General features: G+C 47.6%; 1 protein-coding gene across 5 annotated transcripts; it reads left to right on the forward strand.

Annotated features, from left to right (window-relative positions):
- The first annotated feature begins 5556 nt into the window (after window positions 1-5556).
- LOC101174168 (homeobox-containing protein 1) lies at window positions 5557-14105 on the forward strand. Of its 5 annotated transcripts, XR_002874186.1 has the most exons (11): window positions 5558-5857; window positions 6918-7353; window positions 7614-7699; window positions 7918-8028; window positions 8851-9069; window positions 9307-9463; window positions 11974-12056; window positions 13207-13302; window positions 13383-13501; window positions 13577-13846; window positions 13953-14105. XR_002874186.1 is itself a non-coding variant. In XM_023960246.1 (10 exons), exons 1-10 carry the CDS (start codon window positions 5773-5775, stop codon window positions 13700-13702), a joined length of 1515 nt encoding a protein of 504 aa, XP_023816014.1. In that variant the 5' UTR covers window positions 5557-5772; the 3' UTR covers window positions 13703-14105. The 5 variants fall into 5 exon arrangements, 4 of the variants coding, with proteins under 4 accessions (XP_023816014.1, XP_023816016.1, XP_023816013.1 ...); XM_023960246.1 differs by having other exon boundaries at window positions 5557-5857; window positions 13386-13501; window positions 13577-14105; XM_023960245.1 differs by having other exon boundaries at window positions 13577-14105.
- The last annotated feature ends 12201 nt before the right edge of the window (window positions 14106-26306 follow it).

Genomic DNA, 26306 nt, shown 5'->3' on the forward strand with positions numbered 1-26306 from the left:
GCACGCCATGATCCAGGTGTTGCGCAATAGAGGCTATGCTCCTTGCTGCCTGCGCCCACTACCCCTCCCCTTTTTTTCTCACAAATTTGCGCCTGCAGCTGCAGGGGGCGCCAATTCGCAGGTTTCAGACCGTTCCAAACTCTGTTATATAACAGATAATAGAAAACCAACAATGGCACTTTTTTTTTGTTTCCAAGTACTAAGCCACCGCCCCCTTTAAATTTGCGCCCCGCACAATCGCCCATACGGCCCGTGCCTAAAACTGCTACTGATGGGCATAAAATTTGTTTTTGACAAAGTGTTGCTCCAACCGGCAAACGTTTAGCATGGTGAAATCTGCTTTAGCTGTTTAAGGGGCTCCAGCTGTCCATGAAGCTGCGGGAGACTATCTTCTAAATGTGCTTCATTACTGTTATGATTATATTTAAGGGTCTGCTCGCTCATAATTTTTTAAATCCGTGCCGTCAGTGCTTTTTTCTTGGCTGCAAGGACCCGGAAAAAGGGTTAGCATCAGGCTAATATGTGCTAAAAATATTTGCCGTGGAGGAACTTAAAACTCTGTGTAGGCAATGCCGCAATGAGCATCTTGGATGTAAATGTGTGAGAATAACATCAGCCTTTATTTTGTTCTGGACACCACAGGAAACACAATTCATATGATGTTTAGAGTTTCTCAGATCTGCGTAGCAGCACTTCGTCCTTCGAAGCTTCCCCAGACTACCTCTGTCTCTGGGCTAGCGGGCCGGGTTTAGCTTCGTCCGAAGACAAAACTAGTTCGAGGGAGAAGCTTCGAAACCGTGGGCCCAGGCTCCATCCGAGGCCTAGCGGGTGCATCCGTCTGCGGACCGCAGGGCTTCCGAGGGAGGCTCCGGAAATGCTGCTACGTAGTCCTGAGAAGCTGCGTAAAATCATCAGGAGAGCACAACCAACACAAAGCACTCTTCTCTGCCGCTAACACAAAGATCCACTGCTCCTAGCATGTCTGTGTCTGTTAGCAGCCGGACACACGGAGAAAGCACTGACGTCATCGCCCCGCCTCCCCTCTGGAAATGCTAAGTGGAATTGAATTATGTGACAATGTTTGCAGGGTGGATGTTAAAATGAAAATGCAATCCCCGCTTTGCATTTTCGTTTTAATTATGACACAGAATAAGTGGTTTTTAAGTAGAAATGAAAAAGCATTTTGAAGTATTGATTTTTAATTTTAATTTTGAGTCATTTGATGCAGTTACATTTTGAAAATGAAAAATCATTTCTGTTAATCATTTTAATTGTGAAATTAGACATTTCTAAATGAAATTTGCTTCACATTTACCAGAGAACGTCTTGAAAATGAAATGTCAAATACCATTTTCTTTATAATTTTAATTAAGTGACAGAATAAGCAGTGTTGAGGAAGGAAATGAAAAAGGAAAGGAAAAAGCATTTTGAAGTATTGCTTTTCATTCAAATTTTGAGTCAAAAAATGCAGCTTCATTTCGAAAATGAAAAAGTATTTCTGGTTTTGACTTTTCTTTTTAATTATGCTACACAAATGCTTCCATACGTAAGTGCTGTTTTCAATAGTAAAAGAAGTTTCAATTGTTGAATGGAAACACACAACACTGACATATATTGATTAATGTACATATTTAAAAGCTAAGTTCTATAAATGAATGGCCACAAAATATAACAAAAGTGTATTTTTCTAAAAGGTGAAGTGGACTATGCAGCTCTCACTGGGTTTTGGTTGGTAACAAATGTGGCTGTTTTAGCGTTAAAGGTTGCATACTCCGGCTCTATCTCATCTGGTCCACCTAAATTTAAGGATGTAGGTTTTCTTGCAAGTGAACCCTGGTGTGGTTCAGAAACAGTATGAATGCACCTTTTGCGAATTTCCTTAAAACATCTGCTCCCATCACCAATCCAAAGAAAAAAACAAATCAGAAAACTGATTCAAAGTATCTCTTCTGGGAAGGTGATGTGATGCTTCCAGGTCCGGTAGTCCGGCCATCTGGGACCAAACGTAAAGCAGTATGTGTTCATCCAGCTGAGGACCCCCACAAGGAGGGCCCCCCTCAGGACGTCTGACAGCAGAAAGGGAACCTTCAAAATGAATAAAATAAGAGCCGAGTAGGACACACTTAGATGCTTGGCTGATCTTTCATTTCCCACCTCATACTCCCCCCTTCTTGACTCAGGGTGGGAGGATGGACAGATTAATATTGAGCAGAGCAAACTCCTCTCGGACATGAGGATTATTGGAGTAGTGGAAAGCAAACACCTGAAATAACGAGCTACCTGTTTCTTAACTTGAACATGAAATCCGTCTCGGCGACACACTGAAGATGTCTCCCACTTCTTTCTGCTGAAGTGAACAAAACCTTGAAGGGCTAGAGCGTCCCTCCAGCAGCCAGACTCAGGTTCTCCCTGAGGTTTACACCACAGACTGGATAATAAGGTTGTCTGCATGAGGATGTAAAAATCAAATACAGGTATATTAAATTACTGCTGATATTGACTTTGAGCACAGAGGTACAAAAAAGCAATAATGGGTCAGTGTCGGGTGACTTTGGCTGCCTGCAGCTGCACATCCTCACAAACCGTCCGACACACAGAGCATCCAGCAGAGACACGTTAGACCTTCACAGAGGATCCAACCACTGCTGGGCTTCAAGTATGAGCTTCAAAACGGGACATGCTGTCAAAGTTTAGACGCTGCCATCATTTCCACGCACCGCTAGATAAGTGGAAACACTTTCACAAGTGTTGGGGTTTAGTGGAGCCAATGGTTTTTGTTGGAACGTACACCACAGTTGTCAAACTCGACGTCTAAATATGGATTTTTTATGTATGACTGGCCTGTTTTCTGTCTCTTATGGACCTTTGTAAGTTATTTTACTGAACCCTGTTAACACCTGTGCTAAAACCAAATCAGATTATCTGTGATAAGCCAAAGATAAGACACAGACCCAAACCTGACTGCCAACATTAAACAGCAAAAGGTTTGAATGTGGACCAAGCCTCTGTGACTCTTTAACAGAGCCTTTCACTTACTAAAGAAAGAAGTCAAAACTTCTTTAAAACCTCCATTGAGTGTGAATTCCTGTGAAGTAAAATGATTTTATTTTAATGAGCATGAACATTTATGAAGGTCTTGATCATTACATCATCAGACTCTTCACAATGACAGTAATGAAGTCCATCCCCACCATTTTATTTTAACAATGATTCAATTCATATCATAGTTTGTGGTATTCATATGATTCACAGTTAATTTTGGTTCATTCTGAACGATCCAATCCTTTGACCTAAAGTGGATCCAGATCATCTTCATCCAAACTTCCAGCAGTGAGACTCAGACAGAAATTCCTGATACTGAACAGTGAAGTTTTCCAGATTCTTGGATTTCTTCCAGATCATCAAGTGGAAATGAAATCTGTGTCCAAACAAACAAGTAAACTAGAATGAATGTCAAATCCATTCACATGTTAGTTTCCTAAAGTTTAGTCCACTGTTGTTTTTCCACAAAGAATCTAAAGGGAACATTCTTAGAACATTCTAGACACTAGATGGTCACATGACTTCATTCAAAGTCTGTCCACACATTGGACTAGAATGATGGACTGATCAGTCTTAATGACATCACGTGTGTCCGCTGTGAGGAACTTGTTTTTATGTTAGAGTGAATAAACCTTCCATTTCCCAATCCAAATGGTATTGTAACTACCCAGCTGGCATCACTATAGCCAAGCTGATAATAATGCAGCTTAAAATGTAGCAATATCCACGACTTACACACTGCACAACACCAGACAATCTCAGAGAGAAGAAACAGGCAGAGAAGCAAAGTCTCCTTTTCAGCATCAAAGACCACTTACTTTAAACGCAGTCAAAAAGCACTTGTGTTCCCAGCCCTCTCACTCATGGTTTTCACCCAAGATTCCCCAGTTCCCATGAGTCTTGGGGCCTGAAGGCGGGGCTAACCCCCAGGTCGCTACAGTATTTTCCAAGTTTGAGTAGAGATCAATTTATTTCATTTTTAAACTATTTTCTAATGGTATAGGTCAAGTTGATCAACAGCTTGCCTCAGACAGATCCATTCATCATTGCAGGAACGATCTATGGATGAATGTCCATCCTCAAGAGGAGCTATAGGAGCACACCATAGAAAGCTGGGAAAAATGTACTCAATGGTTATATTTCAACCATCATAATTAATATTAATACTTTCACATTTTATTCGGGTAAATATTTTCATAGTTTTATTATTATGAGCGTATGTTTTTCGTTTTATAAAACAAGAGAAACCTCTCTGGGGGCAGATTTGGAGAAGAGGATAACATTCAAAGTTAGAACTGGTATGAAGATTGTTGCCTTTCTGTCCCGTCGAGGGGGCACAAATGGGGATAAAAGGCGGACTTAGACTCATGTCCCCGGGGAGGGCGATGGACCGGAGCCCGCCCCGTTCTGGACGGTCCTCCGGTCCCGGTCGGCCCCTCCTTCGTCTGCATGATGGAGCAGACTCCGCTAGCCACCAGCTACAGTAGCTAGCTATCGGGCTGAGTTGTCAGAAGCAGCTTAACAGGCGAAGCTGCTCATAGCTTTTACACAAACGAAGAGACACTGAAGGATCTTCAAGAGGAAGTAGACTTTAAACCAAGTTCACTGAAGCTCTGAAACCTTCAGGCGTCAGGTTTGGGAAAGTAGTTGGTTGATCCAGAGCAGTATCAAGCTAGCTTAGTTCTGCTTTACAGTGCTGCTTCCGTTTCACTTTCAAAATAAAAGCACAACGTTTGCCCAGCATTCATTAGCTGGTGGAAGTGAGAGCTCATTCTTATTACTCTGGAGCCTTTTAAAACACTAATCTGCAGAAGAGCCGCTTTATTTTAGATCATTATACCAGGCAAAGGCGTGTTTCATCTGTAAGCACGGTCTGCTCTGGAGCATGAAAGCAAATTCACTCTTTGGTTCTGACTTGAGGTTCTGACTGCTGATTCCAGACCAGCTGGGTTTTGGCACCAAGAGGAAATCTAATGAGAGTTTAGGTCCCAAACTACTGTGTGATTTAGAACCTGTCTATAGTGCCATTTTCTAACCAGTTCTGGAACTGGTAGCCAATGTGAGGAATCAGGGTTATCAGCTTTTCTGGTTCTGGTCCAAACTCTGGAGCTCTGACCAGTCATTTTGAGGGCCGACTGAAGACTGTTGTTCAGTCCAGCCTGCAGGAAATTAAGCCATGAACCAGTGTCTGTGATGGCCAGAGCAGAAACACTTCATGTGAGGCCAAACTCTTGTCTGATGTGACTTTAGAATTTATCACGTGACTTGAAATCTTTATTCCTTTAGAAATCTGCTCTTTTGTTTCCTTCTGTGTTCCTGTTTCCTAAAACAAGAATTATCTTCTGAATTAAGCTCGACTGCATTAAGGAGTTGATCTACTCTAAGCAGCAGGTTTTTTGGTCAGGTTTGTTGGAATGTTCTCTTCAAATAGTTAAATTTCCTAAACCACTGTTTTACATTGCTGTTTGTTTGTTTTTTGACTCAGCTTCCCATGAGCTTTATTTTGAAACTTTCTTCCGGAGCTTCCTGTCTGAGTCTGGAGCCGCCCCGAGCAGCAGCGCAGCCCCGTCGGGAGGTGTCCGCTCCGGGGAACAGCCGCCGCGGGCGCCGCTATCGTCGCCTACGGAGCTCGCTGCGCTGTTGCCGGTCTGCCAGCATGCTGGTGGCGGCGCTCTGAGCCCTCCGCGCCGCGGTAGCTTAGCATCCGACACCGCAGAGGTGCGGGGAGCCATGCGGCAGCAGTGGTGCGTCCCCACCGCGACCCCGCGGGCTGAGCCGGTTCTGGGGCGGCTGTCCGTGTCCCCCCCTCCGTCAGGTAAGGCCCAGCACCGACACCCCTGACTTTGCCCCCCTCCTGGCGTGGAGACCGTGTGGTGTTGGAGGAGCGTGAAGTTAGGCTGAAGTCGGGGACGCAGCGTAAAAACACGCAGACGCGCTCAGAAGTCCGTCTGAAATCCAGCAGATCGACTCCACTCCATCTCCACGGCGGACCAACCCCGGTGGCGGGTTCGCGGCTTGCGCAGATGTTTGCGTCTCTGCTGTGAATTCGGCTGGACTGGAACCTGTCTGCTGTTCACCTGTGTGTTTTTATTCAGGTGGGAATCCTAAAAACAGGGGAAAGTGACTGAAAGTGCTGACGTTGCTGTTTTTCTGGACAGAAGGATGTGATCAGGTGAACTCTGCGTCTGAGGACGGGCTGCTGTGCTCTGGATGATCTTGCTTTAATTGTACCCTCACCAAGGTTAGCTGCGAGTGTCTGTGCCAAGTCTGAGGAAGACTGCCAGAACTTTGAATGCCGTGCAGGTCTCTGGAGCTCCTGCAAGTCCTGCGCAGGCAGACGGTCCCTGATGCTGCTGCAGAGCATTAAAGGGACTCGGAATGAATCCAGGCTGCTCTTTAGTATTTAATCTAATAATAACCCTTTAATCATCAGGCTGGTTCTGACGGCGTCTGCAGCAGGTGATCTAAATTTAATGCTTGGTTCGGATAAATATAGCCGTGCTCAGCCTGTGAAGTTTGTTTGTTCTGCTGAGAGGCGTCTCCTCTGAGGCGTGTCCACGTGTCCAGTCTGGACGCCGTGGCTGCCTGGAGAAAGATGGACGCTGTGTGGTCACATGACCCGTATGTTGATATTTACCGTTGTAATGTTGATATGAGGGGGTTCTTGCAGAGCAGTGTCAGGGCGAATGATTGGACCTGTCCATCAAATGCCACGCCCCCATGGACGTGCAGTTTTGTGCCTGCTGTGAGGTTGACCCCCCCCCCTGGGGGTCATCTTGGTGACTGACGTGGCTCTAGGAACCTTTTCTGCGTTAACGCCAGAGGAAGCAGTTGCCCCGTGGAACACGCTAACTTACCGAATGCCCCTCCCACAGATCCCAGAGCGGTGGGCTGTGAGGCGGAGCCGCGCTACACCATCGAGCAGATCGACCTCCTGCAGCGGCTCCGCCTCTCCGGCATGACCAAACCCCAGATCATCCACGCCCTGGAGTCCTTGGAGAGGCTGGACCCCGACCCCCGCCCGCCGCACGGGGACTCTCGAGCCGGCGCCCCGTCCAACAACACCCCCGCCACGGCTGCTCCCGCCCCGTCCTCCTCTTCATCCTCCTCGTCCTCCTCCTCGCTGTCTCTGGCCTCGGCCACCACGCAGACCTCCGGTCTGGACGGAGCGGCGCTGTCCCCCAGCAACAGCTATGAGGCGTCCCCCCCGCCGCTGTACCCTCCCAGCGTGGCGGTTCAGCGCTCGTTCAGCTATGACACCATGGGGGAGGAGGAGTGGGACCTGGAGGAGAAGGTGGAGGAGTACATGAGGTGAGACGGAGACATTTGTTCATTCTCAGGGCAGAGACAGGCGGGGAGAGGCCATTAGCACAGGAAGGGGGGGGGGAATGCTGTCCTCTGGGGGGGCGGCTTACTGTCCTGAATCCTAGTGAAGGTAATTCGGGTCAGCCGTTGGGGGACGGCTGGAGACGGAGAAGCTCCTTTGGACCAGAGCGCCGTGAGGAAGACTCTGAAGTCAGAAGCTGAAAGTATCTGAGAGAAACGTCCTTTGATTTGAATGTCTCTTTCAGGAGGGACAGCAACCTGGTGAAGGAGGAGATCAAAAGTTTCCTGAACAACCGTCGGATCTCTCAGGCAATCGTAGGCCAAGTCACAGGTACGTGTCTGAAGTTCATGCAGACTTCTCCTTCTCCAGGATCTGCTCAAAGATCCGCTGTGGCTCTAGCGATGCCTTCATACCCAACCAAAGGAAGAGAAACTCCTACATCTAATCAGCTTCAGCCAAAATGTTCCTTTTGTCTCATGAGCTGTTGTCTGGTTTGTGAAGGTCTGGATGTGGTTCTCCTTCAGCGTTTTGTCCTGACTTTTCCACAGGCATTAGCCAGAGCTACATCTCCCAGTGGCTTCTGCAGCAAGGCCTGGAGATGAGCGACTCCAAGCGCCGGGCCTTCTACCGCTGGTACCTGCTGGAGAGGACCAACCCGGGTGAGTCCCCTGACCGCTCTCCCCTGCTTTGTTGCCGTCTGCGGAGCCCCTCCAGGAGGACAGAGGCCGGCTCAGAAGGGGTCCCAAGGTCAAAGGCCGGGTTAATGATGATAGATTACAGATTGGATCACGGGAAGCTCCTTTAAAAAAAGGCATGACTTGCGTTTTGTGAATGTCAGCCACTGCTTGCTGCTTGCGTTTGTCCTTCTGCATGTTAAACCCAAACCCCTCACGCTTCCCCCCGAGCTGGTCCTCCAGGGCTGCGAGGTCAAGGAGGGGCACGAGGCAGATCTTCCGTTTCAGACCAAGGACAGGCGATGGAGGCGGTCCGTCACAGGAGATCTGAATCGATACGGCTCCTGGTTGGGAGGTGTAACTGTAGTGCATGAAGGCGCTCTGTGTGTGCGGGCTAAAGCAGCCGCCCGGGTCAGATGTGACCTCCTCCTGTCTGTCCTCCACCACAGCTCCTATCAAAAACAGGAGCTTCTGCATCCAGAGCAGCAGATTCTCTGCATGGATCCGGCCTGAGAAGGAGCTTCTGATCTCACTTCCTCCTTGAACGTTTTCGGCTCCCCGTCTGATGCTGGGGGACTCTGGTGCTGGTTTTCATCTCCACAGTAGAATGAGTCCAATTCTAACAAGAATGGCTTTTTCTTTGCTTCCTACACCCCCTCCTCCCGACCTCCTCCCACCTCTCTGCAAACGCACAGCTGCTGAAAATGTCACAGGCCCGTGCAAACCGTCCGCCCAAATCCGTTAGCCACAAGCTGTCTGTAACGTGGTCTGTGGCCTGCCTGACTATTGGTTTTGTCCCGACTGAAGGGCTGAGGTGGACTGAAAGCCAGCACTGTGTGAGTCCCACGCCCAGAGCCCGGGGAGGGGACAGAGACGGGATGCTAACGGGGGCAGGTGGCCGCCTCGTCAACATCCTGCCCAACCCCAACTGCAGCCTCAACTCCTCGTGGAGCAGGCAGAGAGAGCTTCTGATGCGCTTGCTGCCGTGGTACACTGCTACCGCCGCAGCCACTCGGGCCCTGCCAGGTAACCCCGCCCTCTTGCTGGGGCTTCAAAGTCAGTTCACCTCCTTAGCAACCATAACACACTCACTGTGTCAGGCTGAGGTGCCGGTAACAGCCTCTGGTAACAGCCTCTGGTAACAGCCTCTGGTAACAGCCTCTGGAAGCAGCAGCTGACGGGAAGAAGCTCCTCTGTCCTCCCTCTGTCACACACTGGCTGGCGTTCTCGTGTGGTGAAGATCACGCTTGCCCTCGTCTTCAGGTGCCACCCTGTCCATGCGCTCCTTGGTGAAAGAGGAACCTGACTGGAGGGTTGGGATCCTGAGCGGGGACAGAGCAGGCATGGTGGGCGGGCCCCTGAGGCTGCGCAGAGGAAGCAGATTCACCTGGAGGAAGGAGTGCCAGTCCATCATGGAAAGGTGAGGAAGAGGAGGAGAGGAGGAGTCTGTGAGGTTTGAACAGATGTAGGGATGTGCTGAATCCGAGTAATCAGGATGGAAAAGCCTGACATGGTCATGATGTAATAGGGTTGGGCGATGTCCCTTAAATTGGCCGTTGACGATGTTTGCTGTCAACCATCGGGATGGACGATGATATCGTCGTGGGGGGGTAGGGGGGCTATTTTTAATATTTCGGTCTTATATAATTGCTATTCGTTATTTTACTTTATTTATTTTATTTCCCAACTAATGACTCATCTGCAGTACTGAGGGAAATAACTTTAACAAAAAAAGTAACAAACAAACTAGAAAAGAAATGGTCCGCTCCCGCATTTAACTAGTCAAGCGGACCGGCGGAGTGCGGACTTACAGCTTTGTGTTTGAGGGGAAGGGGGGGCTTTGTTACATGAGCGTCATGTAGGAGATTTAGAACTGCGATCTGTTCCGCAGCTCTAGGGGAACGGGCTACCGAACTCAGAACCGGGTCTAAAAGTGTGTGTCGGAGCAGAGGATCGTCAGCACACACACAGCACTTTGGGGCGGTGTGAGCTTCAAAGCAGAAATGTCGCTCAGTCCTTAGAAATCGTTCAAACAATCACGTGGATTTGTGTTTCCAGTCGTGTCCCGACTAAATAAAGGCTGATGTTATTCCCACATGTTTACATACAGCGAAGATGCAGTTTGCAGCACCACCCAAAGCTAATGTTGTTAGCCCGTGTTAGCATACTGCTAATTCTGGCTTCTTTCCGGCTCCGTTCTTAAACAGACAAAGCACTGACCACACGGATTAAAAATAAAACGATGAGCGAACAGGCGTTTCATAATAATCGTAACATTATTAAAAGCACGTTTAGAAGATCGTCTTGTATATTACCGAGCTGACATATCAATGTATAAAGCCGTTCGGCAACATTGTTTTGTATTGAATTGTTACATTCAATAAAGTTTGAGAAAAAAATAGCTGCTCGGCGGAACTGATATCCGCTTCCGGTTTTTCAAACCCTACTGCGCGTGTGCGAATGATTTATTCCGACTTAAAGTGTGACCCATGTGAACGTTTTTTATAATCTGAAAAAGGTTTTCTGGGCCCATCTACACGGTTGAATTCTAATCCGACCATTGATCCCATCAAGATATTTTTCACATGTAACCGCGGCTTATGGTGTCGACTCCCAGCGTGGCGGGGGCGTGGCATCACGATGGTGTCTCTCCATCGGAATGTCAGTCACCCATCACGATGGACGATGGTATCGTCCATCGGCACAACACTATGATGTAACTACAGGCTCTTCCAAACACAAGTGTCCCTCATGTTTGATGGTGCAGACTGCAGGGCTTGGAAGATGCTTTTACTTTGAAGCCACTTTGTTTAAAAGCAGATTTTGTTTTTAATCTTCCAATGATTTAATAAAAAACCTATTTTGAAAGAGATTTTATTTTGAAGCTGCTGTTGTTCTAAAGCAGTTTTTATTTACTTTTGTTTTCAAGCTACTTTGTATTTTGAAGCCTTTATTGTTTATAATTTCTTTTGTTTCAAATTTGTTTTGAAGTAATTTTGAAAAGTGCTTTTATTTTGAAGATATCTTGTTTTTCCGTTGCTTTTGTTTAGAATCTCATTTAATAAACTTCTTTTATTTTGAAAGTTATTTAGTTTTGAACTTGCTTATATTTTCAACACCACCAGGTAATGGTCAGTGAACAGCTCCGCCCCTTTCTTTCTCCTGCCTAGCGTGTCCTGATGCCGCGTGTTGTGATGACACCCTTGTGCTCCAACATGGAGTTCGTTATGGACAAACGATGAGGAGCACAGAAGTCCAACAACAAAACACCGCTCGGGTTCAGATCAGGGAGGACATTCCCACCAATCACGCCCCTCCAGGAGTGACTGCCTTTGCCCTCATTGGCGTTGAAGTCTCCCGGGAAGACAGTGGAGTCCCCTGTTGGGGCACTTCCCAGTACCCCTTTGGGAGACACCAAGAAGGCGGGGTACTCTGTAGTAGTCCAAATTACAGTCGGAGACCTGACCCCCGCCCGAAGGCGAAGGGACACGACCCTCCCGTCTCTCCCTGAGCAACTCTAGAATGATGGAGAGTCTAGCCCCTCTCAAGGGACGCCGTTTCAGAGCCCACCATATCTCTCCTGCAAGTGGTGGGCCAATGGCCCCGTTTGGGCTGGGGCAAACCGGTGCCCATGGGAAGAACGCCGGCCACCAGGAGACGGTGGTGTGGGAGGGGCGGGGCAGCTGTGGGAGGGGCGGGGCAGCTCCGAGGCCTGGAAGCCATCAATCTGTGTGTTTGTAACCTGAGATGAGGAATCAGGGACACAAGAACCAGGAGGATGGTCACAAAAATCCGATTTGACCAAACAATGCTGACTTGTAAAGCAGAAAGAAGGATGGATTTACTGAGAGCCGTTCAAACCCCCAGAGGAGTGTTGAGGCTGGTGTGCCTTCACAGATGTTTGACTTGGTGGATGTCCTTCTGTCACAGCTTCTTCATGGAGAATCAGTACCCAGATGAAGCCAAACGGGAGGAGATCGCCAACGCCTGCAACTCTGTCATCCAGAAACCAGGTAGGAGCTTCTGTTTTCTGAAGGCTCTCCAAGTGTGGACAGCTCATGAAGATGAAAACTAAACCAAATGTCCTGCTTAACGAGGTCACCATGGTAACAGATCTGCATCTGGGTCAGTTCCGGATGGAGGAGAACTCCTACACATCAATCTGAAGCAGAACATTTATGACCGTTTGTCATGTGGGTCAGACAGTTTCTGCAGATGATTTCTGAGCAGACCCTTTACCGCTGGCACCTGGTTCTGTTCACGGTGCATCTCAGGTTCTGCTTGTGGAGTCTGAACTGGATCAGCTGCTTGGAAGACTTCCTGGTTCTGTTGGTCCCACAGGAACCGGGTGAGAACCACAGTGTTCAGGGCCACGGGGAAAGAGCTGCGCCTAAATGTTTCTTTGGTTGTTTAGCTTCACCTTCCACCATAAACCATTTCACCTTCTTAACCCTTGTGCTATCCTAGGCACTTTACCATTGGGAGTTGGGTCATCTAGACCCACTAGACAGTGCTCTGAACCTTTTTTCTTCAATCATTTGTGATCTTCACTGGTGTCCATGGATTACATGAAATCTTTCCACCTTTATCCACCTTTGTCATGGTAGGAAGAACACCTCAATGGAAGGGGGGGGTCATCTAAGATAGCACAAGGGTTAAGATGTTTGACAAATGTTTATCTGCGTCCGTTTCAGCAGCAGGAAAGATCCAGAGCTGCAACTCGCTGCTGCTTTCCAGCAGGAAGGACGACGGTGTACTCTGGTACAACTCTGAGTTGCAGTGTTGTGTCTTCAGTTGGCCACCAGATGTCGCTCTTCTTCATTAGACAGAAGCTCTGAGGGTTCTTAGTTCAGTTAAGCTCAGGCTCTGTGTAAAAACCTAAAAAAGATTCCAGAACAATCTGTCGTAGATGACGTCCCAAACAAAATGCAGCAGAAAAATCAGAATGGTCAAGGCACACAATGTTTTTCTGACCAGGATCCTGTTAGTTTCCTCTCAGCGGTTCAGCTACAAGCAGAAGAAAAGCAGATCTTCTCTGGAACGCTGCGTTGATGCAGCTGAACAGTGTTTACTGATGCTGGATGCATGTTTGCTGCGGCCGTCCGTCTGGCAGTCAGACGGCGCTGACGGCAGTCTGAGAAGATCCTCTGCTGTCCTCCTCAGGCTGCAAGCTGTCAGAGTTCGAGCGCGTCACGGCGCTGAAGGTTTACAACTGGTTTGCTAACCGTCGGAAGGAGATGAAGAGGAGAGCAAACATAGGTGAGAGCCGAGTCCTGGGCTGGACCCCCCCCCCCCCCTGCTCACCTCTGACCTCTGCTGTCCGCTCCTGCCTCCACCAGAAGCTGCCATCCTGGAAAGCCACGGCATCGAGGTGCCGAGTCCGAGCTGCCACTCCAACGGCGAGGAGGGCGAGATGCAGGAGTTTGCAGATCCGGTCATCCATCCGTTCTCCGAGCAGGTGAGTGGAAGGAAACCGGAATGCTGGAAGCAGCAGAGACCTTCAAACGATGCTTGACCTGCCGTCTCTGCACAGGAGGACTCGTCTTCCCAGCGGGACCAGCAGGACCCCCCCTCGCTGGCCGCCCCTCAGAGCCCCAGCTCTCAGGTCACAGAGCAAAAAGAGGAGGAGTCAAAGATGGAGACCGCGGACGAGCAGTGACTGCGTCAGTCCGACTCCAGACCTTCACTTTCAATCTGATTAAATAGGAAAGCTAGCTGCCCCCCCCCCCCCTCTGTAGGCCCTTTCAGGCTGCCCACATACCCCAGGGGGGGGGGCATGACACTTGCTGAAGTGCCTGAGATGGTAAGGAGGGCACTGTATTTATCCACAGTTATCCTGCTTCTATTAACGCCATAAACAGCGTATGTATCACATATATAACCTCAGCGTAGCCACATGTACTCTGCAGTCCAGCAGGCGCTTCATGCAGCACAGCTGTCCGCCTCACCTGAGCGTGCTGAGCCTGCAGGTCAGGCGTGGAGCGGGCAGCATGACATCCCCCCATCCCCCCTGGACCGTAGGTCTGACCCCCGTCATGTCATTAAACCTGTCAATCAGTCTACATGGACTGTTGCCATGGAAACCCCGAGGTTGCCCCAGAGTGTGTGTGAACGTATGTATGTGTCTGTGTGTTTACACAGTGTGTTTCTGTGCACATACATGTTTGTGTGTGTGATTGTGTCTGTGCAGATACCTGTGTTTGCATGTGTGTCTTTACATGTGTGTGTGTTTGCACATGTGTGTTGGTGTTTGCACATGTGTGTGTTTGCACATGTGTGTGTGTGTGTGTTTGCACATGTGTGTGTGTGTGTTTGCACGTGTGTGTGTTTGCACCGGTTTACATATATGTGTGTATGCACGTGTGTCTGATTGTGATGTCATTGCTGCGATCTCTTAATTTTTGATTTTTCTTCCTTTGAAGTTTTTTTTTTGTCGTGTTTGCCAAACAGGATCTGCTGCTGTTTGCGTGGTTTTCAGGATCTTTTCTCAAAGCGTTCCCGTGTCTCCCTAACGTTTAAAACACGCCAAACCCGTCGTGTGTGTGCTCATAGCGGTCTGCTGCTGCGTGACGCTAAGGCGTGAGCTCCTGGAAGTCTGCGTGAAACGCTGCAGGGAAGCTCTCCTGCACAGAACCTGGAAGCTGCTCGCCGCCTCCATCCATGCTGTAGAATCAGTTCAGCATCTGTCAATCACACCAAGGCCTGATTCCTTAGACCTGGTCTTCAGCCCGGGACTTTTCTCCACATGTTCATGTGATGAACGGAGATGCTGGTTCTCAAAGCGTCAGGTTACCTAAAGCCAAAGCTGTGCCACGAGCAGGAGCTGCACAGGCCGCTCAGAACTACACTAGCCACCTCTGTCATGAAGAACGGCTCTCTGTTTGTGATGAGGACAGTATTATGTAGCATTTATGGACGAGGTGAACTCTCACCTCAGACTGAGCTCTGCTCCAGAGCTGCTGCAGTTTCTTATTGTGATGCTTCTCTCTGCTCTGATGAGGAACTTCAGGAATAAAATGTACACAACCTCAGGGGTCCTGCTTATTTCTTCCTCATCTAGATAGATCGATAGAATTCTTTATAAATCCCGCGGGAACTTGCATATCCATCCATTGCTCCTCAAATACACAAACATTCAATAAAAAAAGTTGAGCAATAGATAGTCATAAAATAATCACACTCACTAAAAACAGAGGAAAAGAATAAAAGTATAAGAGCAATAAAATAAAAGTAAGTAAAAGCATAAAAGTGGTAAAAAGTAGATGCCCGTTTAGTGACTCCTCTTCATGCCCCCCCCCCCCCCCCCCCCCCCTCCCAGCAGTGTTGAACAGTCTAATTGCACTCAGTGCAAAGGACTTCCTGAGTCTTTCTGTGGAGGATGGCAGAGGCGGTCGCTGAATGCCTCCTCTGGTCACTGCAGAGTCCATGTAGGGGATGACCAGTGTTCTTCCTCCGCTCTGCCACCACCTCCACTGTCTCCAGGCACCCCCCCCCCCCCCCCCCCCCCAACACACCACCGCATAAGACAGGGCACTGAAAACAACAGACTGATAAAACATAAGGAGATCTGAGCAGACATTAAAAGAGGCGAGTCTAACGTGTAGTTGTGGTTTGGAAGGACGTTTCCAGTCAGAAAACCAGATTTAAGATGGTATGGGATTAAAAGCAACTGTTATTACAGTTTTCTCCATTGCTTTGGCTCATTTCTTGATCAGACCGGACGTTCTCAACACTCTTGGTGCTTTTGTCAAAATAATGTGGATGGTTCGGCAGAGGCGAGCCAGTTTAGCTCGTGCTGGTTTGCGGCGCCTTCCGTCCGTGAAACCCAGGTTCGACTCCGGGCTGCTCCCTCTTCCCTTCTCCACCTCTGCCGGTTCCAAGCCCGGCTTGAGAAGGTTGTGTCAGGAAGGGCATCCGGCGTAAAACATTGCCAAATTTACCATGCGACTTGTTCGCTGTGGCGACCTCTGATGGGAGAAGCCGAAAGTGGAAGGAATGTGGATGGTTCGGCACAACACCATGGTTCACCTGTAAAAGCTCATATCTCTCCCAAAACAATTCACTCGTGTCAAAACTAAATTTCCTTCTCATGTAACCCTTGTGCTATCCTAGGCACTTTAACATTGGGAGTTGGGTCATCTAGACCCACTAGACAGTGCTCTGAATCTTTTTTCTTCAATGATTTGTGATCTTCACTGGTGTCCATGGATTACATGAAATCTTTCCACCTTTATCCACCTTTGTCATGGTAGGGAGAACACGTCAATGTGAGGGTGGGGTCATCTAAGACAGCACAAGGGTTAAACAGTCAGTGCCTCCAAAATACTTTGTCCCTTTGGCATTGTGTAACTGAGTAGATGTTTTGTCACTATAACAGAGGACCATTGAAATAACCCTCATGTCCACCTTTCAGTTGTAGCTCAGTCCTTTATTGACAATGGTTACTGTACTGTTTTTGTATAGCTAACAGAACACAGTTTTGTATAAAACTGAAAAAAAGAAAAAGGATTTTAGGGGAAGAGTAGCCTCTTAGGTTTAACACTCATACTGCCAAGGAAATTGTAACCATTATCGTTCACACACACAAAGTAACTTTCATACATCAGAGTAAAAAGAAAATGTATACAGCATAAAATACCTTATAATTTAAACACAAACAAAAACAATGACAATAATATGCAGCCTACAGTGCTGTAAATAATGCTTGAGTTTCACAACTAAAAGTTCTTCACTGGTCGCTGTCCTCACCCTGCTGTCTGTCTGACCACAGATTCTCGTCCACATCACAGCGTAGATTCTCCCTTGCGATGCAACGAGGGAAGAAACGGCGTGCATGTCTCAACCATCCCCTACACTGATCTCCTGTAATATACTCACACGCAGCATCCATTGCATGGAGCAGGGACCTCTGATGTTGAGCCCGATGCTCATACACTCTTCACCTCCAAGCGGAGAAAAACTCCTCAATAGGATTGAGGCAAGGAGAGTAAGGTGGTAGGAACACTATGACCATCCTTGGATGAGTAGTGAACCAGGCCCTGATGAGCGGGCCATGGTGGAAATTCACATTGTCCCATACAATAACATATAGTGGTAGGTGAGGCCCTAAGAGACCTCTCTCAGTTTCAGGGATCAAATCAAAAGGAAGGCGGTCAAAGAAGATGAGGATCTTCTGTGTATTATATGGGCCAAGACTGAGGATGTGAGTGCCCCCACCATGCTCAGATATGGCAGCACACATAGTTATATTGCCCCATTGTGCCTGTGATGACTTACAGGGGTGTCAAACATACGGCCCGCGGGCCGTATCCGGCCCGCCAGGTGGTTTAGTCCGGCCCACACACGAAGAATAAAAATCATAAGGATGTTTAAAAAAGAAAGCATGTTTCTAGTCCATTCCTGTGGCGAGTTATGATTTTTTAAAGAAATAACCGAAATGCGCAATTCCGCCACTAGGGGGAGCAAAGGAAAAGCTTAACAGGTGAAACAACATAACTCTGCATTGGCCAAAAACGAAACCTAACAGCTCTGTGTCTGGGTAGGCAGTAGTTTGGTTCCCTGTGAGCTTCACCACTGAAGGATGATCAGTAATGACACCCTAATGACCAAAATGTTGTCAAAAAGAAAAAAAAGGTTGAAGTGAAGTCCTGAGCTTTCCAGGAAAATGGAAATGTTCACGGAGCTGAATGCAAACCTGCAAGCTTGGTATGTCATCAACAGGTTCTCCAAGAATATAACATTCAGCACCACTATGAGACTCTCCACAAAGAAAAGTTTCACCATTTGCAGTTAAGAAAAAAAAGATTTAGCAACTATTAGCTGGACCGATAAATAACCATCTGGATTTACTGCAGCTGTGATGTCAGTGATGGATCAGTGACACCTAGCTACCTTATTGCAAACAAGTTGGAGCAAACATCCAATCCATTTTCTGATGGGGAACTTATTGGAAAATGCTGAAGGCTGCAGAAGTCTTGTTCCCAAAAAGCAGTCGACCTTAAACATAAGTCTGACCATCTCTGGTCAGATAAACATTGTGTGCCTTGACCATTCTCATTTTTCTGCTGCGTTTTGTTTGGTACATCATCAACGCCAGATTGTTCTGGAATCTGTTTTAGGTTTTAATACAGAGCCTGAGCTTAACTGGACCCAGAACCCTCAGCCGGGTCTTAGGCTGGCAGATGAGGAACAGGAGGCAGGGAGAAGATGAGACGAAGAGCGGAAACAGACGAGACATCGACAAGAAGCAAACGGGTAACGGACCTGAAGCAAAAAAGAAACAGGAAGCAAGCGAGATGCAAACGGTGCAAGACGAAACACAAGAGCTTTGTTCTTATTCTGATGGAAAATAGTGTTTAACTTCAGACCTTCTCTTTGAGCAGCTGATGGGCTTCAGAGAAAAATCAGCCTTCGTGATGAGCACCACCCAGAAAAGTTCTGGTTCTGCTCCCACAGCTGTTCTGTAACCCGGAGACACAGGTTATCAACGCGGAAACAGAAGTTTCTCACGTACAGAAAGTGAATGTAGACATGACAAGATCCACCTTTGGATGGAAGGAAAAGTTACACAAAGGAAGAAAAAAAGAATTAAGGGGGAAAGACATCCATCCATCCATACGTCCATCCATCTATCCGTCCATCCATCCATCCTGTGTTTTCTCCTGTGGGAGGAAAACCCACACATGAACAAGGAGAACTTGCAAACTCCACACAAAAGAACTCTGCTGGGTTTTGGACCAGGGTCGTCTTTCTGTGTGGTGAGAGTGCTCACCACTACACCACCATACAGCCCCAAAAAGAGACTTAAAATAAGAAAAATGTGTCATTATAGGAAGTTATTCAGTCTGAAATAAAAGGTGAAAGCATGGCGTTTATGTAAGAACATCAATGAAAACTTGTTAGTTTGATGAATTCCTCTTCCCTTGACTTTAACTCCTGTAAAGAAAAACTGTTCCATTGGAAGAACAACATTCAGCCACAAGATGGCGGCATTGTTCAGCGCTGGAAGAATAGCTCCACGCTGTGATGAAGCTGACACCAGAGAGTCAGAAGTAAAGCAACTCTCCGCTCAAACATCCTAAATGCTGACAGCGTTTGAGGAAGAGTAGTTCTGAATGCAGAGCAATTATGGAGGAGAGCTCTCTGATCTGCTCCTGTGAGCAGGCTCTCCTCATTTCAGACCGGAGCATGCCTCAGGGATCCTCCTCACCACCTCCAGTTCAAAAGAAGCCAAACACCAAAGCAAAGAAAAGCCCACTGTCGTTAAACGGCTGTGGATGAAGGGATTATAAAAGGCCGGCGGTGGAGAAACCTCTCAGGTGCTGAAGGGACACGCTCTCAGAGTCTAGCTAAATAGATTTGTGGAAGTTTCCACAGGTTCCTCTTCACTCTGAACAGCTTTCTGCAGAAGATGAAAGCAGCAGATCCTTTTGAATTTCTTTCTACAAAGTTATTTCATGTTAGAAAGTGGGGGCGGCATCTGCTGTGCTTCAACATCACCGTGACGGTTCACACCTTTAAACTCCTGCAGAAGTGACTTCAGCACCGGCAGAAGTTCAGAAAACATCTGAAGAAAGGTGAGAAGAACGTCCTCAGAGGCTGCTTCCTGGGTTCTTCAGCTCCTGAACTTCCTCTCCTGCGTTTGCTGAGTCAGCCTGAGGGTCTGAGAGAAGCAGACCCCCCCTTCTGTCATGTCCTCTGCAGTGTGTCGACGTTAACACGGATCCTCCTCTTCACGCAGGGCGAAGAGCTTCTGCTCATCACATGTACGATATATTCCTCCATGGAAAAAAGCTTCAGGAGAAAAACCTCGATGAAAAATCCGGAGTCTGAGTCCCTAAGGCAGTTCGACGCTGCTTGCAGCCTCGCTCTGGCAAACTCCTGCGACGGCGCCGATGCCAAACTGTATCCATGCCACTGGATCCATCGACGACGTGGAGAGGGAGGACCCTCTACATGGGCAATAGCCTGTCCTCCATACTACATTTGTCCAACAACTCTCGCAACCCTGGAGAGGACACTCCAGCACTGTAGCGCTACTTGCGCGGCCGACACGAACCAAGACGAGAGTAGGATACGTCCTCCATGGTCAACATGACGACGGAGGCCTGCTCAGTTTCAGTCATCTTCAGACGTTTGATGAAACCGGTGTTCTAGCAGCGTGATCCTTCAGGACCACATGAAAAAAGATGAAAACTTCTCTAACTAAAATCTGTTTGACGCCAAAGTCAGATAGAAAAGTAATGTGATTGCTTTTGTGCTTCGTGTAGATTGATTGCTTTTTTGTCACCATGTTTCTGAACAGGATGCTAACAAAAAAAACTCCACGACCTCAAAGCTTCTCTGAACCTCCTCAGGTTGCTCCTCCAGGGTTTCCTCCAGGGGCTCTTCATCACTCTGAAGTGTTCCTCATCCTCTGTGTGTGTTCATACAGATTTTATCTGTCCAGTTCTCTGACGGCTTTCTGCTGCCTCCATTCGTCAAGCGGCTGTCGGCCGCACGGACGTGTTGACGGTGGCGTTTATGTTCGCAGGCGGCCCGCTTTCCTCCCTGCTGGCGACCCGTTAAATGCTCCCTTTTGTCGGATTAGATTTCATCTGGTCGCTGGAGTCACCTTTCAGCTCTGCGTCCTTGTGTGAGGAGCAAGGAAGGAGGTGAGAAGCAAGGCAGACGAAGATAAAGGGGGGAGGAGGAAGGTTACCTTCACACTGAGGGAGGAGGAAACTCTGATTGTGTGTCTGCTCAAATGAAGCTTTAGAACCAAATGGACTATTTGTCCTTGAAGGAACAATGGAGAGGCATATGAAGATGATTTTTTCCACAGTGTCCTCTTCCTCAGGACAGACGAAGAGGAGGATGGGGTGGCCTGAATCTGTCGGGGCCTCTGCCCCCTCCTGCTTCTATGGGCAGCATTTGTCAGTTTCTCATACAAACAGGAGCAGGTGGACATGAGGTCAGGCTTCTCTGCCCTCTTTCTACGCACTTTGAGACAGGACAAGGCTCTGCACGGGACGTTAAAGACAGATATCCTGATGGGATGCCGGGCTTAGTCAAGTTCTCAGGCTCTGGGACATTTTTCCTACCTACTTTTTTCTAGTTTATGGATTTGGAGGCCAGAAATCTGAATAGAGCAAAAGCTGTAACTCATCAGCGCAGGAAACTCCGGTTCCCTTTTCTCATGACTGCGTGTTGGGATTTGAAACTCCAGAGTGACCATGTCCTGGATTCAGGCTTTCACTAATGTTTTAAAAAAGTACAAACAATCTGTGTTCAGATGGAAACCAGGTAAAGTTCAACAGAGTTTGATCAGGTCTGTAGACGTGCATCAGGTCTGTAGACGTGCATCAGGTCTGTAGACGTGCATCAGGTCTGTAGACGTGCATCAGGTCTGTAGACGTGCATCAGGTCTGTAGACGTGCATCAGGTCTGTAGACGTGCATTAGGTTGGTGGAGGTGCATCAGGCTGGAAACAGTTTTTTTGTTCTGAAGGAGTTTGTGAATCAGACACATCATCATGTTCATTTGAATCAAAACTGCAGCCAGAATTTACCCAACAGACTTTTATCATAGAAAATATCTGAATAAAATAGGATTTAAATAGGATAATTTTTGGACCACAGAATGAAACACTATACCACTTTATGCTTTTAGCTTAAAGTTCTTTCATATCATGTGAACCAAACCCTAAACAGCTGACTGTGTGAAAATATAAAAGTGTTTTGCATGCTCTGAAAGCCTAAACCGTCCAATGGAAAGTGCGTTAATGCTGATAATGCAAACTTTGAAGGCCATCAATCTACTTATACCATGGTTACTTACAAAATAAATATATATTCAACCAGTTTTTAGTACTTTGTTCTTATAATTTGTTTGGTTTAGATCGCTTTTTTCACAAAAAGCAGACTAATTGTTATGTGGTGTCACGGTAACATGACAACGCGCCGCTTAGCCGGCTAAGCCGGCACCGACCTCTGCTGCAGCGGCAAAGGAAAGAGATATCTATGCTGATGATCACGATGTGTTGAATAAAGCATCAGTTCAGAGAGAAAGTTCACGTCTTACTGCTTTTTTTTGTCCAGATGATGAAGATAAAGTTTGTCTTAAAGAAGCCGGCGCAGTGATGCAGAACATTTATGCTATGTGACCGTAACTTCTTTTTTAGGTTATCACTTTTTAATCCACACCCAGCAGCCAATCAGAATTCAGTACTCACCCAGACCATGGTATAAAACATAATGATCCACATTAAGACTATCTAATTTAACAAATTAGGTGCCAATAGTCTTCAAGCCAAGACTGTTCCAGAGTCTGACCCACACGACTATAAACATCTGACAACCTGCTGTTCAGAGTTACTGGAATCCCTCTGATCATTTAACAAACACGTCCAGGTACATCTACGACTGTTACATGTACAGACGTGAAATATGCAGAGGAATAAAAACAGATTTGTCAGACTTGATTCTATGAAAAATGATGAGAGGTCTGTAATGTTAAAGGTGAGACGTGGCATCTGGACTTCAAGTCTTCTTTGTGTTTCGTCACTTCGTTAACCCGACAATTGGCTTCATATAATGTGCTTCAAGGTTCTGGAGTTGTCTGGCCAGTTGAAACCCCAGAAAAACTAATCACAGAATAGACCCGTCTGAAAAATAATAATTGATATTTAATTTAAAAAAGCATCTTCATCTTGTTTAATGTATGTACTCTTTAAGCTATACTTGCAGGTATGAGAACGCGTCACTGTTACAGACCTAACTCAGCTTTTGAACTGGGACAACCCACAGAACCAGAGGCTCCATTGGCACTGGATCAGATGAATCTGCTAGTTCCTCACTCATTAACCAAGGCACATTTTCTGCCCCACAACAGATAAGACAACCCCTCCCGGCCCACCACCACCTCCCCCAGCAGCCTCCTTCACGCTCCTCCTGCAGTGAGAGCGATCCAAAGGAGATTTCGCAGAAAATTTCAAAGTGGCAAACAGGATCAACGGCTCAGACAGATTTTTGCTCCTTGGCACCTTCGAAGTGTCCTTGTGAGCATGTGTGTTCCTGTTTGTGCGTCTGTGTGTATGTTTGTGTGTGTGTGTACATGTCAGCATGCTGTCTTTCACTTCACTGGGGATGTGCAGAAAGGTGAGAAAGTTTACAACCCCCTCCCACCCTCACACTCCTGCTTTCATGGAAACTTTGGCTCACACTCTGACATTCACATAAGCACACAGGCTTCTCCTGGAATCACTTTAAGAGACATTCCATTACATTTATGCTCATCCTAATGCAAACAAAGGAAAAGTCCAGAACACGAGGAAGAGGACGGCTCCTCTGAAGCTCTGCAGACTCAGTCTTTCCTTCCTCAGAAAACAGAGCTCAGAAATCCTGCAGCCACTGACCTGCAGGAGGATCTGCGCTGCAAACCTCCCGACCTCAGCCGCCTGAACAGACCAGGCAAATGTTCAGAGAATCCACAGCCACTTCCAGCAGGAGACCCCCTGTGACTGTGGTGGGGCATCCAGGGGATCATCAACAACAGAGAAGCATCACCTGCCTGTGACAGTGACCTCCCTTTCAGATGCACTCAATGACCTCTGCATTCAGTCTGAGGCTCTGAGGCCCAAAACGGCACAACAGCGAGGAAGATCCTCTACCCACCTGATGCTTTGAGAGGAGGCGGATCAAGTCCAAGCTACCATCCTCACTAGAGCCTTTACAGTTTGCTGCTCCATAGATGATGCCATCACCATGACAGTATCTTGTTCCCTTGCTGCTGGGCTTTAAAAACACGTATGTAAAAATACTGTTCATAGACTTCAGTTCTACCTTAAACACTCTCATCCCCCAGCAGCTACTGAGCCTGAACTCCTCTCTCTGAAACCCGATCCTGGATTTCCTGACAGGGACACCCCAGTCAGTGCGCATTGGGAACAACCATAGACTCTAAAAACAATGGACAGCTCCCCTCTCGTGTTCCTAAACAGGAAGTACCCACTGGTTTCAAGAAGCCAAAATCCCATAGACTTGTACTGAGAAATAGACAGTTATTACTATTATTATTTGTCAGACTGACCATTCTTACTCTGAAACATTCTTCTTAACAAATTTTTATAATCTAAAATATTTATTAAAGACATTTTTTCTTTATCGCAAGTTACAGAAGATCTTAACTGACCGATAAGATGCCTCAGTAAAAGCATGTGGGTCTGACGTCGAACGGCTAAGGCGTTGGAATGACAGATTTTGGGTTGCCAATGGCAGCAGACTTCATCCATACAGTCTGTGAAGGCTGGCGACACTTTAGCCTTTTCTGTGAGATAGAGGCTGGGTTGTTGCCGCAGAAACAGATCACACTGCAACCCCACCATGCTTGGGGTCCCTGTTGAATTTGTCCGGAAGCACCAGTCTCGGTCCCGGTGCGTGAGTGAGTGTTGCTCCAGTTTTGCCACCGGAGGAGTGCGGCAGATGTGAAAGGCGGGTTGCTTTGCTGCCGGTACATGATGGCGTTGGTCACGGAGGTTAGATGATGGAGCTGGCTAAAGCAACAGAGTAGCAAACCCCGTCAGGTTCGTCAGGCTAAGAACTCCTGCTGCAGGATCCATCTTTGACAAACTATTCTGTCACAAACACAGGCAGATGTCTGGATCCAAGTGCAGCAGGTTTAATAGCTCAGCTAAAAGTCCACAAAGCTAAATCAGGGTCAGGCAGGCAGGGGTCAATAACAAACATGAAAGCATCAAAGCAGAGACAGGATCCAGGCGAGGGTCGGGGCAGGCGGCAGGCAAACAGAGTCAGGGTCAGGAAATCAGAAGATCAGGTCCAGATTTAACGCTTGGTAATGCGGGCAGAGTGGCACAGCCAATACTTCACACTGAGTGAGGCTCAGTGCAGAGCTTAAGTAGACTGTGACTGATTGAGTGAATGAGAGTTAGGTGTGTGGCATCCAGGAACTGCATGAGACGAAGTGGATTAAGTACTCTGGAGATGATTCCTGCTGGTGACCAGAGGGGGAGACAGAGCTCTGACTTCTGACATTGTGTTTATCTCATTTGGCGCCTGTGTTTGGCTTAGCCGCTGAAGGCAGGACACCCTCAAAGAAATTTATAGTTCTGTTTCTTTCTGTTCTTTTGGTTTTATTTTGTGCAAACGAGGTTTTAGCCTCCAGGCGGTGTCCTGACTGAAGCCCAACTGGTGCTATGCAGATCTCGGTGGAAGAGGAAAGGAAAAAGATCCGGCGTCCAAGTAAGGATCAGGCTGCGATGGAAGCGTGGGGTTTCCGGTAGACGGCGTCGAGCATTCCTGACCAGCTGTCATCTGTCAACTTCCACCAATCCAGAGTGCCTGCTCGGACATGCAGGGTCTGGATTCCTGAGGCCGTGCTACCTGAGGACTGGTCATCCAAGCTCTTCATCTTCCTTGTCGCATATCCCTGTGGTTTGTGGATTCTCGGATGTCCTGGGTTCAAACCCTCAGCTCCTGCACCCCCTGACGCGGGTCGCCGGCAACATGAGCCTGGCTCCCGCCCCTCTGAGCATGGCGCTCTTCAACGCCCGATCCCTGGCCAACAAATCGTTCGTAATAAATGAACTTACAGACTCCAGGAACTCTGATCTCATGTTTCTGACTGAAACTTGGCAGCAGGACTCCGACCACTCATCTCTCATGTCCGGCTGGTTACTCCTTCATCGGACGGCCTCTGGAAAAATGCCACCTTCACACACGTGTGTGTATGTGTTTGTTGGTGTGTAATTCTGCAAGTGTACCAATCCCCAGCTAAATGAGTCTGGAAGGATTGATTGTGGAAGTGAATTGTTTTGCACTGTTTGTGTGTTTTCTTTGTTGTCTTATAGGACTACACAAGGGAATGCATTCAAAAATAAAGATGCTCAAGGAGAATCAACCAATCAGAGAGGGGGTTGAGGAGGGGGAGTCGCCGTGGTCTTCCGGAGTCTCCTGTGCCGCTTGGTGAGCGTCGCTCAGTTCTCTTCGTTCGAGTTTCAGGTGATCAAGGTCGGGGACAGGAACGCTCTGTACTGTGCTGTTGTCTACCGTCCACCTGGACCAAACAGCCTCTTCTTGAATGAGTTCAGTGACTTTTTATCCTCCACTATGAAGCTGTCTAACCTGAACATAGCTGGTGATTTTAACATGCACATTAATGATGACTCTGACCTCTTTGCCAGAGGTTTCAGCAGTCTCATGGACTCTTTTTACTCAGCATGTGTCTGGGTCCACGCGTGTCAAAGGTGACACACTCGACCTTGTTTT

This window comes from Oryzias latipes, chromosome 11, assembly GCF_002234675.1.
Source record: "Oryzias latipes chromosome 11, ASM223467v1".
In the NCBI taxonomy this organism is placed as follows: Eukaryota; Metazoa; Chordata; class Actinopteri; order Beloniformes; family Adrianichthyidae; genus Oryzias; species Oryzias latipes.

Excerpts from the sequence above, each read along its gene's own strand:
- LOC101174168 (XM_023960245.1), top strand. The coding sequence starts at position 5,773 with ATGCGGCAGCAGTGGTGCGTCCCCACCGCGACCCCGCGGGCTGAGCCG. Across the intron at positions 5,858-6,917 it reads CGTGTCCCCCCCTCCGTCAG|ATCCCAGAGCGGTGGGCTGT; the intron begins GTAAGGCCCAGC and ends CCCCTCCCACAG. Across the intron at positions 12,057-13,206 it reads CTCTGTCATCCAGAAACCAG|GCTGCAAGCTGTCAGAGTTC; the intron begins GTAGGAGCTTCT and ends TGTCCTCCTCAG.